Below are 12,955 nucleotides of genomic sequence, written 5' to 3' on the forward strand. Positions count from 1 at the left end.
AGTGGAACAGTGGTTATTGCAGAAAGGGACAGACAATGTTTCTTCTGCAATAACTGCTCTTACCCGCCTGTAAACTGCCCAGTTGTCAGATTGTGCTGAGCTGTACATGTAACCCAATTAGGAGTGCATGCGCAGCTTAGCACTGGTTGCCAGGGAAACAATAGAGTCCCATATGTTTGTGTGGGAGTTGTATCATCCCAGCACAACCAATCAAGATGGCTGAAAATTGCCTTCAGGAAGTAATGAAGGAAGATGGCGGTGCCCTGTGATGGAATGGGGATAGGCGAGTAGTCGCACGTCTAGTTCCACTTTAAACAAATTACCCAATTTATAGTTCCAGAAAAATAAATCGTCTACATATATTGAATCCTTGTGAAAAAGCAGGCTTTAGGCTTAGTACACTGAACTATAACTCACATGTATTTTGTTACTGCAAAAGGCACTTTTAGCCTCGTGGCAAAATATACAGGTGCATCTCAATAAATTGGGATATGGTCGAAAAATTTATTTATTTCAGTAATTCAATTCAAAAAGTGAATCTCTCATAATATAAATACTTGGCATTTGTATATGTGGACTTGGCACATGTACCAATACCTAGTTTAATGACCATGGTATCACTGTGCAAACTCGCCTGACTGAAAACCCCATAGAGAATCTATGGCGTACTGTCAAGGGGAACATGAGACACACCAGACTCAAAAATGCAGATGAGCTGATGGCCGCTATCAAAGCATCCTGAGCTTTCATAACACCTTGACATTACCACAAGCTATTCGGCTCCACACTGCATTAATGCAGTATTTCATGCAAAATGAGCCCCGGCATGCGCACATCGACAGTTTAGCAGGCCAACTTTTCTGTATTATTTTATATATATATATATATATATATATTTTTTTTTTTTTTAATCTAGTCTTTTGTTAGTATCGTAATTTTCTGAAATACTGAACTTTGTTTTTCATTACCTGTAGGCCATAAATCAGCAAAATGAAAAGAAAAAACCCTTGAAATATATCACTCTGTGTGTGTTGAATCTATAAAAGTTTCACTTTTTGGATTGAATTATTGAAATAAATGAACTTCTCAATGAAATTCTAATTTATTGCTATGCATCACCAGCACAACTAACACAAATAACTAACTCAACAGACAAGCACATGGACACAAAATACTGAGGCGTATTTAAAAATACTTGTCCAAACTTTGTTGTTGGTGAAGGACCTATTACTTACCACAGCTCCCACTCCGTAACTGGTAGCAGGGGCCAAGGCATGATATGGGTCAGCTGTATATACCCTTCCGTATCTGGTAAAGGAAATAAAATGTAGTATTAGAAGGCAAAGAGGGAATCTGTAAGACTACAGAGTAGAGAGCAAAAAAGTAACATTATATGCTGATCAGTAAGGAGAGTAAAATGATCCCTTTTTAGCAAATGGTTGGTGAAAGCAGCCAACACACCTTTAAGCCAAATTACCAACTGTTATTAGCAGATTCTATTATACTAGGGCCAAAAAAAAAAAAAAAAAAGGTAAAGAGGGCAAAACCTGATCTACTTTTTTATGGATATCATTGATTACCACTTTAAAAGGATGTTAGGTTTGTCTTTCAAGTAAACACCATCTATACAACATTTAGTTTGCTAAATATCAATATCAAGTTTTTCGAAACATATTTCTACTAAAATAATTGCTTAGCTTGTTAACAACTTCATAGTTTGATGCATCTCAGTGCTGCTTATCAGAATCTTTGCAGCCACCTCCATCTACATGCATGGTATAGCTGTATTGCATTTCTCAGGGCAGATTTCCAGTGATAAAGGAGGATAAAACGTAATGAATACTAAAAAGGAAGCTTGTCAAGCTCCATGACAGGGTAACAATTTGTACATCTGTCACACAGTAACAGGGTTTTTACCCCTATCACAGGAACAGCTCGAACAAAGACATTCATGGCCAAATCTAAAATGAAAGGTATCTTGTTTAACAATACAGATTAAAAAAATAAATATAGTTTAGATTGCTTTTTGGGGGAGGGGTTAGAAACATTTATGGCACTGTGCTGCATCCTGCCCACAAAGCAATGTTCTAGCAAGTTTAGCACTAAATATTGAGGGACATGTGTACATAAGCTAGATTTTCTAACTTGCAGTTGTGGCTTTTGCTTGCCATTGCCAGGTAGCAGGGCATGGGCATCTAACTATAAATTGGGATGTACGAAGGAATATTTTTTGTATATAATCACTGTTGTGCTAGGAAGATTTGACTTTTTGGCACTTTACAGAAAACTGTGAACATATATAATTAATCTCGCAATGTAAAAAACAGAATACTGTGGTATTTGTAGTGTTTTGCATTAACCCAAGGAAAATATTATGATTTAGTGGGTCACAGTGCCATTATTTGAATGGCAGCGCAGTAAAGTAAGCAATTCTGCTGTGACAAACATGTTATCAGTGCACCACAACCGATCACTGTGCTTTTTGGATGTTTTGGGCTGCAACTGATGGGAATGTGCAAACATAATAATAACAATGATGCAACGAACCATAACCCCAAGGTCTAAATGGGCCCAAAAAAGTTTATGACAACAAACATTTCTTTTCTGGCCGTTTCTTGCTTTTTGGGGGCCCCACTTTTATAACTGTCCAGGGCCCAATTTTGTGTGGTAAATATACCATTGAAAGCATTTTTTCATATCAATAGCTTCAAAATAAAATATGCTACCAGGCAGGTGCTGTATTGCAGAAGGGACAAGTAATGTCTCTTTTGCAATAAAATAAACTTACCTCCATGATTACATTTTGATTTTTTTTCGTCTCTTTGCTCCATCATGGACAGCCGGAGATGTACAAGAATTAATGTAATAGTCGGGGGTGATTTGGGATACCTGTGTAGCTCAGTGCACTTCACAGAAAATATTTTTTTTTCTGCAGAAGGGACGTTGCCTTTCTCGTCTGCATTAACCTGCTGGTGCGCATTTTTTATTTCTTATTATGAAGTTCCACTTTAAATAAGGTAATATTACTTAATGTTTTCTACATTTTCTAAGCTACTGACACTTTCTAACCCTGAAATCGTTTGCAAAAACTTTTATAATGGAATCTCCCAATTTCAAGCTTGTCATACCCATCACTGTAGGCTGCAGCAGCGGCGGCAGCAGCGGCAGTGGCAGCTGTGGCAGCAGTGGCTGGTTGAGTGTATCTGTATGCTGCATATCCACCCTGTGTAAAGAAAAATAAAACAAAATGTGTCAGGGGACTGGCAATCAACAATTAACAAATGCACAGGACAAAAAAATGTGTGTAATTTATATTACCCATTACTATAAACAAGTCAGTAGGTTCTAGGAACTTCAAACTTATGCTTAAGCATACATTATGTTGCAGATTCATAAGTAAATAGTTCTCTCCATAGTACATTTGAAACTGATATTATACAATGAGAAATACTGTTATAACATCAGAAAATGGCCTGGAAAAGTCTTCTGAATCTTAAAAATAAACTGCCTGTAACCAAAGGAAGTGTGGTTACAAATCAGTACATCAGGGCAAATATTCAGCAACAATATGTTCTTAAAGGCCCTTGAAGCCAGGAAAACAAAAAAAGCTCATCATTGCAATTAAATCATTTTTAATCCTTTTGGAGTTAAAAAAAAAAACAAGTAAAAAAAATGATGCATGATTTTAAGGCTCCATACACAAAAGATGCAGAAATGTGTTCATCTTTGTTGTCAAAAACCAGGAAAAAGGCAAAAAATGCTCATGGCATCAAGACTGCAGGCTGACTCCAGGTCAAGGTAACCGATAGTGGAAAATTGCTATGACCCCAGCTCACAGTACCTACTAACTGTGAAGCATTTGCTGAAATGGATCAAGTTCAGTGCATGCATGACCTAATAATATATGGTGTGTACAGCTCACTGAGGTCATAGTAGACATCAATGACTTACCATCACTAAAAGCCAGCTAACATTTCAGACACGAGCACACAAAACACAAACAAGGTGACTTATGGAGGCAAAAAAGTAAATTGCCCTAACACTTCTACACAAGCTAATGAGGTTGAGACAGAGGGATTTTTCTACAGCGTGCATTCAGGTGAGAGTGTTAGAGTGTCAACAAGTCAGTTGAAGGTTAATGTTTCAATGCTGGTGTATTTCACATCTACTACAAGTCATTAATACCTAAGGCAAACTGGAGAAGGAACTAGAGGGGAATGAGGATAAGATCAATGTGAAGAAAGACGAGGTTTTGATATGCAGCAACTTATTTAAATACAATGCCTTCATTATTCTATATATAGCCCTGTAGAATAAATGTTCTTACTAATGTAAATGAATGTCTGCGCAATGACATACAATATACAAGCTGTTATATGGTAACCAACAAGGTCCTATTGTACAGTATATATTTTCTACATTATCACATCATAAAAGTAATTATGTTACTTCTGATAGAACTTTAAAAAGTCAAACCATATAAAACAAAGGTTTACCATTTCTAGGTAAAGACTAGGTAAAGGAAAACTTTGACAATATTGGGGGGGAGAGGAGAGAGATAACTCTCTACACATTGGTTTTGAACAATGTTACGAAGGATACGAGTGAGGGTAAATTAAAATAATTAGTTTTCATTGGCTTTTACCAATGATCCAAAACTACAATGGTGGGCCTCATGTTGCCAGATAGAACAGTTGTAATCTTATCCCTTATGTCATATGTAAAGCAAAAGAGTATCCTTACTGTGGGGTTGGGTTTTGAATCCATTATAAATCAAGCAACCATAGCAATTTAAGCGCTGGCTTTTTTCCCCCAGCTATCATGTTGCATGAGGGCCTACCTAAACAACCAACTTATTCCAAACATATAGGCTCTTCCATTCCATGACAAAGTTTGAAAGCTCTGCACCCCCACAATTTCTATTTCAAAGATTTTCAGTTGTCAGATGACTTTGTTTTGTGTCAAATCACAATTATCAATATTACCAGCAAGATTTTTCAATTAGCACACAAATTCTGCCTAATGCAAGATTACCATCAGGCATTTAAATGAATAACACATTGAGCTAAAAAAAAAAAAAACACAGTTTGGTCATTGACTAAATAGGATACATCTAGAACAAAAAACGCAGGACTCACCCATGCCTACATGATGACCAGTTTAATATATTGTACACAAATAGAACAGCACTCTATTTTCTGTACTAAAATATTCTTGGTACATACTCCCTACACAAAAGCTATACTAAAGTTTTGCCAAACACATCTTTATACCACCTCAATCACAGGCTTCTGCATGCTCCTTAAACTGTAAAAATAATGCAACTCTATTTGTGATAAAAAAAATAAACAGAGCAACAATGCTCAAATGTTACAGAACTCTGAACAGAGCCACTAAGTTGTTTATTATCACACATCCACTTAAACACGTAAAAGCATACTATACAGGTAGAAAGTCAGTGGACCATATTAAGCATAGATGATACTCGATTATAGGGAATATATAAAAGTAGGGGGAGGAGTAAAAATTCTAAAAAATGCCTACTGACCTCTGTAACTGCAGACTATATTTCATCTTAAAAGTTTACACCAGAGGCATTAAAAGTTAGTTTTTTCTCTCATTTGGTTTGCAGACAGGGACCTATTTGGAGGTATTCTAACTTATTTTACTGCTTGTTAAGAATATGTGAATATTCTGGTCTTTACCAAACCTAACCCACAATCCCCATTAACCCTCAAATTTTGGCCAAATCACAAAATTTTCTTTGGAAACACATGCGTACTATAGATATTGTGCCACTTGATGTAAAATATACTTTTCAGAAATGTGAAGGAAAGAACCAAAGCCATATCTAGCTTTAGCCCATGTAAAACAACTGTGTCCTCAAAAAGTGGTAAGGATTGCAGCCTCCAAATCTGATCAGATATTCAGATATTGTGATCTCCTTTTACAACAGTATATTATAACCCAAGCAAACTGGATTATGTGTGAAATAGAGAATAAAAACTTCAGGTATTTCAGGACTGGGGGATACAGGGGCACCCATTATGACGGAAGGTAATGGAAGCGGTCAGGTTGTATCTATACTCATTTTTTTCTTTTTCAATAGATTTGGGAAAAGGTTAGGCTGTGTACATTTTTTGTTTTTTTGCTGGAAACCACAATTTTCCAACAAGCGAGCACTGTAGAGTCATTCCCATTCTGTTCTATGTAGAGAGATGGGTGGTGATGGCCCACTGCCTCCTCTCTACTTAGAACAGTGGTCATTTCCATGAGCTGTTTAGTGATCTGGCATGGTGGATCTCTAGGACATTAAGACACTTGATAATATCTAAAGATGATTATGAAAAATCTAACATGTGCATGGCTTTACAATCCCTGTCAGGTATTTCTAAACAGCTTTCCCCTGCATAAAGTGAACCATTAAGTGCTCACAAATATTATTACACTGAATAAACTGTAAAAGCACATATAATAAGTCCTAATTTATTTTGGCATCTTCAAGCATTATGGAGAAAATATAACAAACTTTTTTCAAAGCAGATCTAGGCAGGCTCTGTCATCTCTAAAGTAAACAAAACCAGCAAAATGTTTTTACAAGTCACTGTTAGACTATACACAGTTGCACCTATATAGACCTATGGTAATGTGTGCTTACCTATTATCTGCAAGTAGTAAACCTATTTTAGAAATAATATACCAAAATAAAAATAATAATATAAGTTGAGTAAGCACTTCTCACCATACTTTCCTAATTGCCAGAACAGTATTCGTAGTGATAGGTTACCAAGGGTGTCGTGGCAGTGCACCATTAGCGTTGTAGTCATAGGACTGCGCTTGGCTGCCCCTAGCCAACACTATCAGTAATTTAGAAACCTTCCTACGGACCAAAAACTCTGGCACCCCTTTTGGGGAAACCATATGAAAATAAGCCTAAAATAAAAATGGTAGCACTGAAGACACTAGGGCCTAAGATAACTTCAGAAGAATTAAATTTTGTATTTAACTGCTACTTGTAAACATTTTAAAGCTTTTTATAACTTAGAAAAAGTTCCCAAAGAAAAAAAAAGCTGTGGGTATAGATACAGGAGGGATCACAGACCGGACCGATAAAAGGGAAAATTAAAAATTTTCAGCTACTGAGATTAACTGAAATTTAGATTGGTATGGCAGTATTTAGCATAAAATATATGTGTACTGCAGGGGAACATGAAAAGTACAGTTGTAAAAAGGGAGATTTATTGTTTTGACCACTACAGTCAGCTGCTGTTCAATAATCCCTTACAACTAACCCATGTTAAGGTAAGCCACCAAGGTGTTTTCTACACAAATCTAGTAAGAGGTTTGCTTTATGCTAATGTGAAATAATGAGAAATAAAATAAAAGTGATTTTACAAAAAATCAACATCAATATAACAGCAATCCAGCAGAAAAAAAACCTTTGTAAAAAAGTGTGAGTCTACTTAGTTATTATTGTTTTTGGATCCTGCTCTAACCACTGACTACTATTTGCAAGATATGAATGTTCCAGAGTCCACACAATGACTGGTTAATCTAGTTTGCCCCACCACCCCAGTTTAATTTAGTATATGAAGAATGGAACAGGTGCTTTTTAGACTACTAAAAAGTATGGTGGAATGGGGGCAGAAATATTTCCAAGTTATTAGATTTTAAACACAGGATAATACTTTTTTTACACAAGAATGTAAGGGCTAACTAATCCACCGGGGTAAAATTGTACCCTAAAACTTTTGAGTGGTTAAACCTTCTTCATGGTATGATTTGGAATATAATGTGCAGTGTTCCCAATGCATTTTCTTTTATGTAAATAAAATCTAGTATAAGGAATTTTCAGCTTTATTCACTTTTTAAACACACTGCTATAATTCTTAACACAACTGTGTGTTCCTATTATTTTATTCTTTTCTAATTCTTAATGTCAATTATATGCAAAAAATCCTGCTTACATGCACTTAAATATGGTACAAAAAAACTGAATCCTTGCCTTAGTTAGCAATAAACATTGCTGTGACTTAATAAATCTCAACTTTCAACCATAAAATCTATAAATCTATTTAGGAAAGTGGGCTCTGTTCCCTTCTCCAACAAGGTGTTAATTATGGGTTAGTAATATAAATCTTGGTTCACAGCAATCTGCACTCTGATTGGTTGGAATAAGGGGAGGCCATGTGAGAGGGCGCCTACCTGAGGTAGCTTAGGGTTTAAGATTGGTTCCTGTAAGACTAGTCTATAACAGAACAAAAACAACATTGAAACCCCAGATGTAAAGAAGAACCAAAAAGATATGCAAATGATCAACATGAGAAGCCTGCGGAGAGAAAATGATTAGACAAAAATAATCCCCTACCTCTCTCTTCCCATTCACTCAATGCCCCTCTTGGATTTCCATTTACTAGGGAGGAGCAAGCCAGCCTGTGGTGCACCGTATTTTATGGTATGTCTTGGCATGCTGTTTACATAATTTGAGAACTTTCTTGCATAGCCCTGTTTACCCCTTAATGAAGATCAACACAGGGGTCAGGAATACATTGGGAAAAGAACACAAAGCTTGAAGGTGGAAGCAAGTATGTAAATAGGAACCAAACATGAAACGGAAAGGAGGAAAAAAAGAGAGAAGGTAGGTAAAAAAGTACAATATGGGTTGTGGGAGTGACAGAATGGTCACCTAAAATTGGTTAAAAATTAAAAAAAAATAACCCAAAAACAGAACACTAATTAAAAATTACTAGGGACCTGGGGAAAAAATTATCCCTTTTTTTTTTTTTACCTGTCTGCATTTAAAATTTCTCTCCAGTCCTGTTGAATAAAACATAACTTTTTCCCACCCCCCCTCCTCCATTAATGTTAGTTAAGTTGGAGCCAGAGTATACCATAGCAGCGGGGAGGCGACCAACACCATTGCATGCATTACTAAATATCCCTAAAAGGACTACGATCTACCCACTGCCACCACAATGACACCACCTTGATTTCAAATTCTATCATTCCAGCGCCAGAGCAGTGTGTTTAAAAACAGCATGCCTGCATTCCCAGACACAACACAACTGATGTTATCAACAAAATGAATAAAAATCAAATGAGAAAACAGATAAAAAAAAGTTTTTAAGGCACATTAATGAGAAATAATAGAGTGTAATAACGAATGTGACATGGATAGGAATTAAGGCTGGCTTGCATGGGCAAAGAGGAATTGGGAAGTGGGAAGCAGGTTGGGATTAGAATTGATTGGATAATAAAATATAAATTAGGGATTTTTATGTATATTTTGAATTTTTAATCTTCATTGCATACTTACATATAATTCTGTGCCATAAAATCCATCCTGATATAGCACACTATAGAATCACACCAGGAAGGGGGGGGGATAAAATGATAATAAAAACAAACAAACAAAAAAAAAAAAAAAACACATTCCGGTTATTAACAGCAGCTGCATGCACCATGCCATAAAAATCATAAGCAGGCAAGAGAGATGTATGAATATCCTCTTAATCCCCTCACTAGCTACAGTTAAAACATTTTCAACTACAAGTTCTAAACATTTTCGTACAGCAAGATGATTCCATTGTATTATCCCACGTAAATTGAAATTAGACTGTTCTTGACCACAGATAATATACAGTTACATCATAAATATTTTTATGAGTTGTCTTTTTTCAAGCAGCTGTATTGCATGGTTTTATAAAAGTGATTTCTAAAAGATAAAATGACTTTGGACAGAAGAAAAAACACAATAATATGTATCCTTATCTTTCTGAAAGCTTTGCAGTGTAGTTTCAAACACTGCATTAAAGAGAACCAAAGGTTCTATTTTGCGGCTTTTACAGCAATCACAGGTCAAAGGCTAGGTACACACGTGCAATGGTTCTCGTCTGATAATTGGCTCAGGGCGGATATCGGACGAGAATCTTGCGAGAGTACAGTGGCTGTCGTCCATCGCGCTAATGGATCCATGGACGACAAAGGAGCAGAACAGTGTTGTATATACGTTTGCACGAGTGTACATAACCAAGGACAGGGACAACAAATTTAAACAAAATCAACATGTGGGATTCAGACATTAAAATTACAGGAGGCTGTCACTTGATCATTTATTTTATTTTGATTTAAATCTTCTCTGGCATAAAAAGAAATAAATAATAAATTTAGGGAACTGTAAAGACTCAAACTTCTGTTTCAATAAAGGACACTACCTGCTCTTGGCAGTCAAAGCTAGTTTAGGGTTTTAATCCCTGGAATCTTAAGGCTTCCAAATTTTACAATAAAAAGAAACTTGAGGAATTACAATGAACTTAAACTATGAAATTTAATCTAGGCTCATTAAAGCTTCCAAGGAAACTAGGGAGACACCACATCATGAAGATATATGAAACAGAATCATCAAATAGTTGAATGTATTCCCTATTTAGGATTACATATTTTAGTACCTATTGCTACATTTAATAATTTGTGCATCACTATTGAACTATTTTATTTTAAACACTGATTTCTTTGTGAATCAGATTACAGTGGACATGAAAATTTTGCTTCATTAAAAAAAATTTGCTCCAATTAAACTAAATAAAATACTTGAAAATTTTTAGATACGTTGTTTTAATCTACAATGTAAATCTAATACATTCCATTAGATTAGGCTGGGTCTACAGACGTTTTAAAAAATGCTTTTAAACGCTCATAAGGCGTTTTATTCACTTTTATTAGTGTTTCTGCTGTTTTCAACGAGTTTACGTTTAAAGTGCTTATAAATGCAGGAAAAGGCAAAAATCAATAAATCGCTTTCCCGCGTTATTGGGCGCTTTTCAGCATTAACCCCGCGTTTTATTTTTTAAATGTTGCAAGCAACGTTAAAGATAACGCTCATAAACGTGCCTCAAGGAAACGTCCTGGTATAGATTAGCCTATTGGAATGCATAGGGATTTCAAACATGGGCTTTTAAAGCCTCAGGTTAAACACTGGGGAAAACGTCCGTGTACACTAAGCCTAAATGACAGCTTTACATTGCTTTTTTTTCTTCTCTACATTGTTTTATGTGTCCTTTTGCATGCATTATATAGAAAGAGAAGCACCATCAATAGCATATACAGAATATGATTACCTTATTATTGAAAATAAAATGTTAGAGTGCCTCAAAACTCTTGTAGGTCTATAGTCTTTACATTATTCAGAAATTACAAATATTGCAAAACCTTGCAAAACAGTTGCTGCTTTCATTAATATATACACAAACATAAAAACACCCATCTTTTTATATCTGTCATTCTAGTATCTGTAAACAAGAAACAGATGCGGTTAAAAATGGCCAAAATTTCCTTTCTGGTTATTCATACATCCCGCAAGTTTGCTCACCCAGTTATGTATGAGGCCAAATTTCATGCGTGTCAGCTATGACTGGTCACACGAAAACACACAAGTGCAGTTACTGACAAGCTCAAACAGCCTCCTCCCCGCTCCCACCAGCCTTGCCCCTCAATTATTTCCTATATCTTGATCCTTCTGTAAATTTCCATTCATTAAGTAAGACCATTTCAATTTCAATACTTTCAACATCAGAGGGATATAATTTTTTAAGATATCCTCTGAAACTTGAAAACTATTCTCAATTGTCAATACAATTCCAACAGGATTTTGTTTTTCTATTGGTACATGCTAATATTTAATTAAAAGTTATATAAAATCTTTCTATGCACTTTTATGTTGCTGCAAAGACTACAGAAAGGTATTATTTTAATCTTAGATTCAAACTTCAGTTAAAACCTTGTTTTGATAGAGTGGGGAAGGGCTCTGTCAGGTTTTTATTGCTGTCTGTGACCTCACTGGGGAAATGTAATCTTCCTGCCTGTCAGGACATGCACACCCCATTGGAAACAGACAGTAATGAGTACTATTTAAAAGAAATCGTTTACATCATCTAATTTTCCTGTGCTGATATCACTGGAAAAGGGAAAGAATCCACAAGATTTACAGGCTGAAGTAAAAACCTAACTTTTGTTAAACCATTCACCACTCCATTCAAAATTGAAAAAGCAAAAACAAAACATGTGGTCTAGAATTACTTTATTGTATGCAACTAATCTAATTGAAAAACATACATTTATGTTACATACTTTATATAAAAGTGCACACATGTGTATGAGGCTCCAAATATTAAAGAAATAATAATTTAATTTATAAAAGAATATAACTTATTTTATATCGGAATACATAAAATATGAATGCACCATTGAACGTGCAGTTGAATTTACCATCAATTATCGTTTTCTATACATCCTAACTTGTTGACAGTTTTGAGACTGCTGCAATAAGCTGCATAATGCTTTATAAATCTAGTCTTATTTTTTTTTCTTGCTTGTTTCTGGCTGTACTGCTAGTTATCACTATAATGAACTCCAAATTTCTTGCTATTTTCTTGGCGAGTTAATAGTTATTCATTGTATGTTTTCTACTTACCCAGGGTAGGTTGGAATAGCAGTAGGTGGCACTGCCCGAACTGCACCATATACCGTCCTTCCACGACCCCTCAAATGTGCCCCTCGAAAGGCAGCAGCTGTGGTAGCAGCTGCTGCAGCTGTGGGGTAGGGGAAACCGGGAACTGCAAAAAGGAAAACAGGAAAGACAGAAAGGGAAGGAAGGCAATAAAGAAAGAAAGGACACAGAAAAGAGACAAAAAGTAGCAAGGTGAGACATTTTTGTATCATAATGCCAAAATCAATCTAGGAAACTAATGAAAAGCTTTTGTCATAATACCTGAATTTACATAGCAAAATGACTTTTATAAACCTTATAACAGTCAACATTTCCTATATTATTTTGCAATCAATAGCGAGAGAGGGGAGAAGAGAGAGAAAGTGGGAAGAGCGTGAGGGCAAATGCGAGCGACAGAGAAAGTGGGAAGAGCGTGAGGGCAAATGCGAGCGACAGAGAAAGTGGGAAGAG

At 35.8% G+C, this 12,955-nt stretch overlaps 1 protein-coding gene across 12 annotated transcripts in view; it reads right to left on the bottom strand.

Moving 5' to 3' along the window:
* The window catches only part of RBFOX2 (RNA binding fox-1 homolog 2), a 176,694-nt gene that overhangs the window by 11,630 nt on the left and 152,109 nt on the right, over positions 1 to 12,955 (bottom strand). For 6 of the 12 annotated variants that reach the window (XM_072420188.1, XM_072420196.1, XM_072420190.1 and 3 more), the window contains 4 exons: positions 12,470 to 12,611; positions 8,206 to 8,248; positions 3,129 to 3,223; positions 1,236 to 1,308 (listed from right to left, as the gene is read on the bottom strand). In XM_072420188.1, the coding sequence (XP_072276289.1) occupies positions 1,236 to 1,308; positions 3,129 to 3,223; positions 8,206 to 8,248; positions 12,470 to 12,611 (353 nt within the window). Of the gene's footprint in view, positions 1 to 1,235; positions 1,309 to 3,128; positions 3,224 to 8,205; positions 8,249 to 9,316; positions 9,357 to 12,469; positions 12,612 to 12,955 lie in introns of all 12 variants that reach the window. The other 6 variants (XM_072420197.1, XM_072420192.1, XM_072420194.1 and 3 more) reach the window with 2 other exon arrangements.

Source organism: Pyxicephalus adspersus, chromosome 8 (genome assembly GCF_032062135.1).
Source record: "Pyxicephalus adspersus chromosome 8, UCB_Pads_2.0, whole genome shotgun sequence".
Classification (NCBI taxonomy): domain Eukaryota; kingdom Metazoa; phylum Chordata; class Amphibia; order Anura; family Pyxicephalidae; genus Pyxicephalus; species Pyxicephalus adspersus.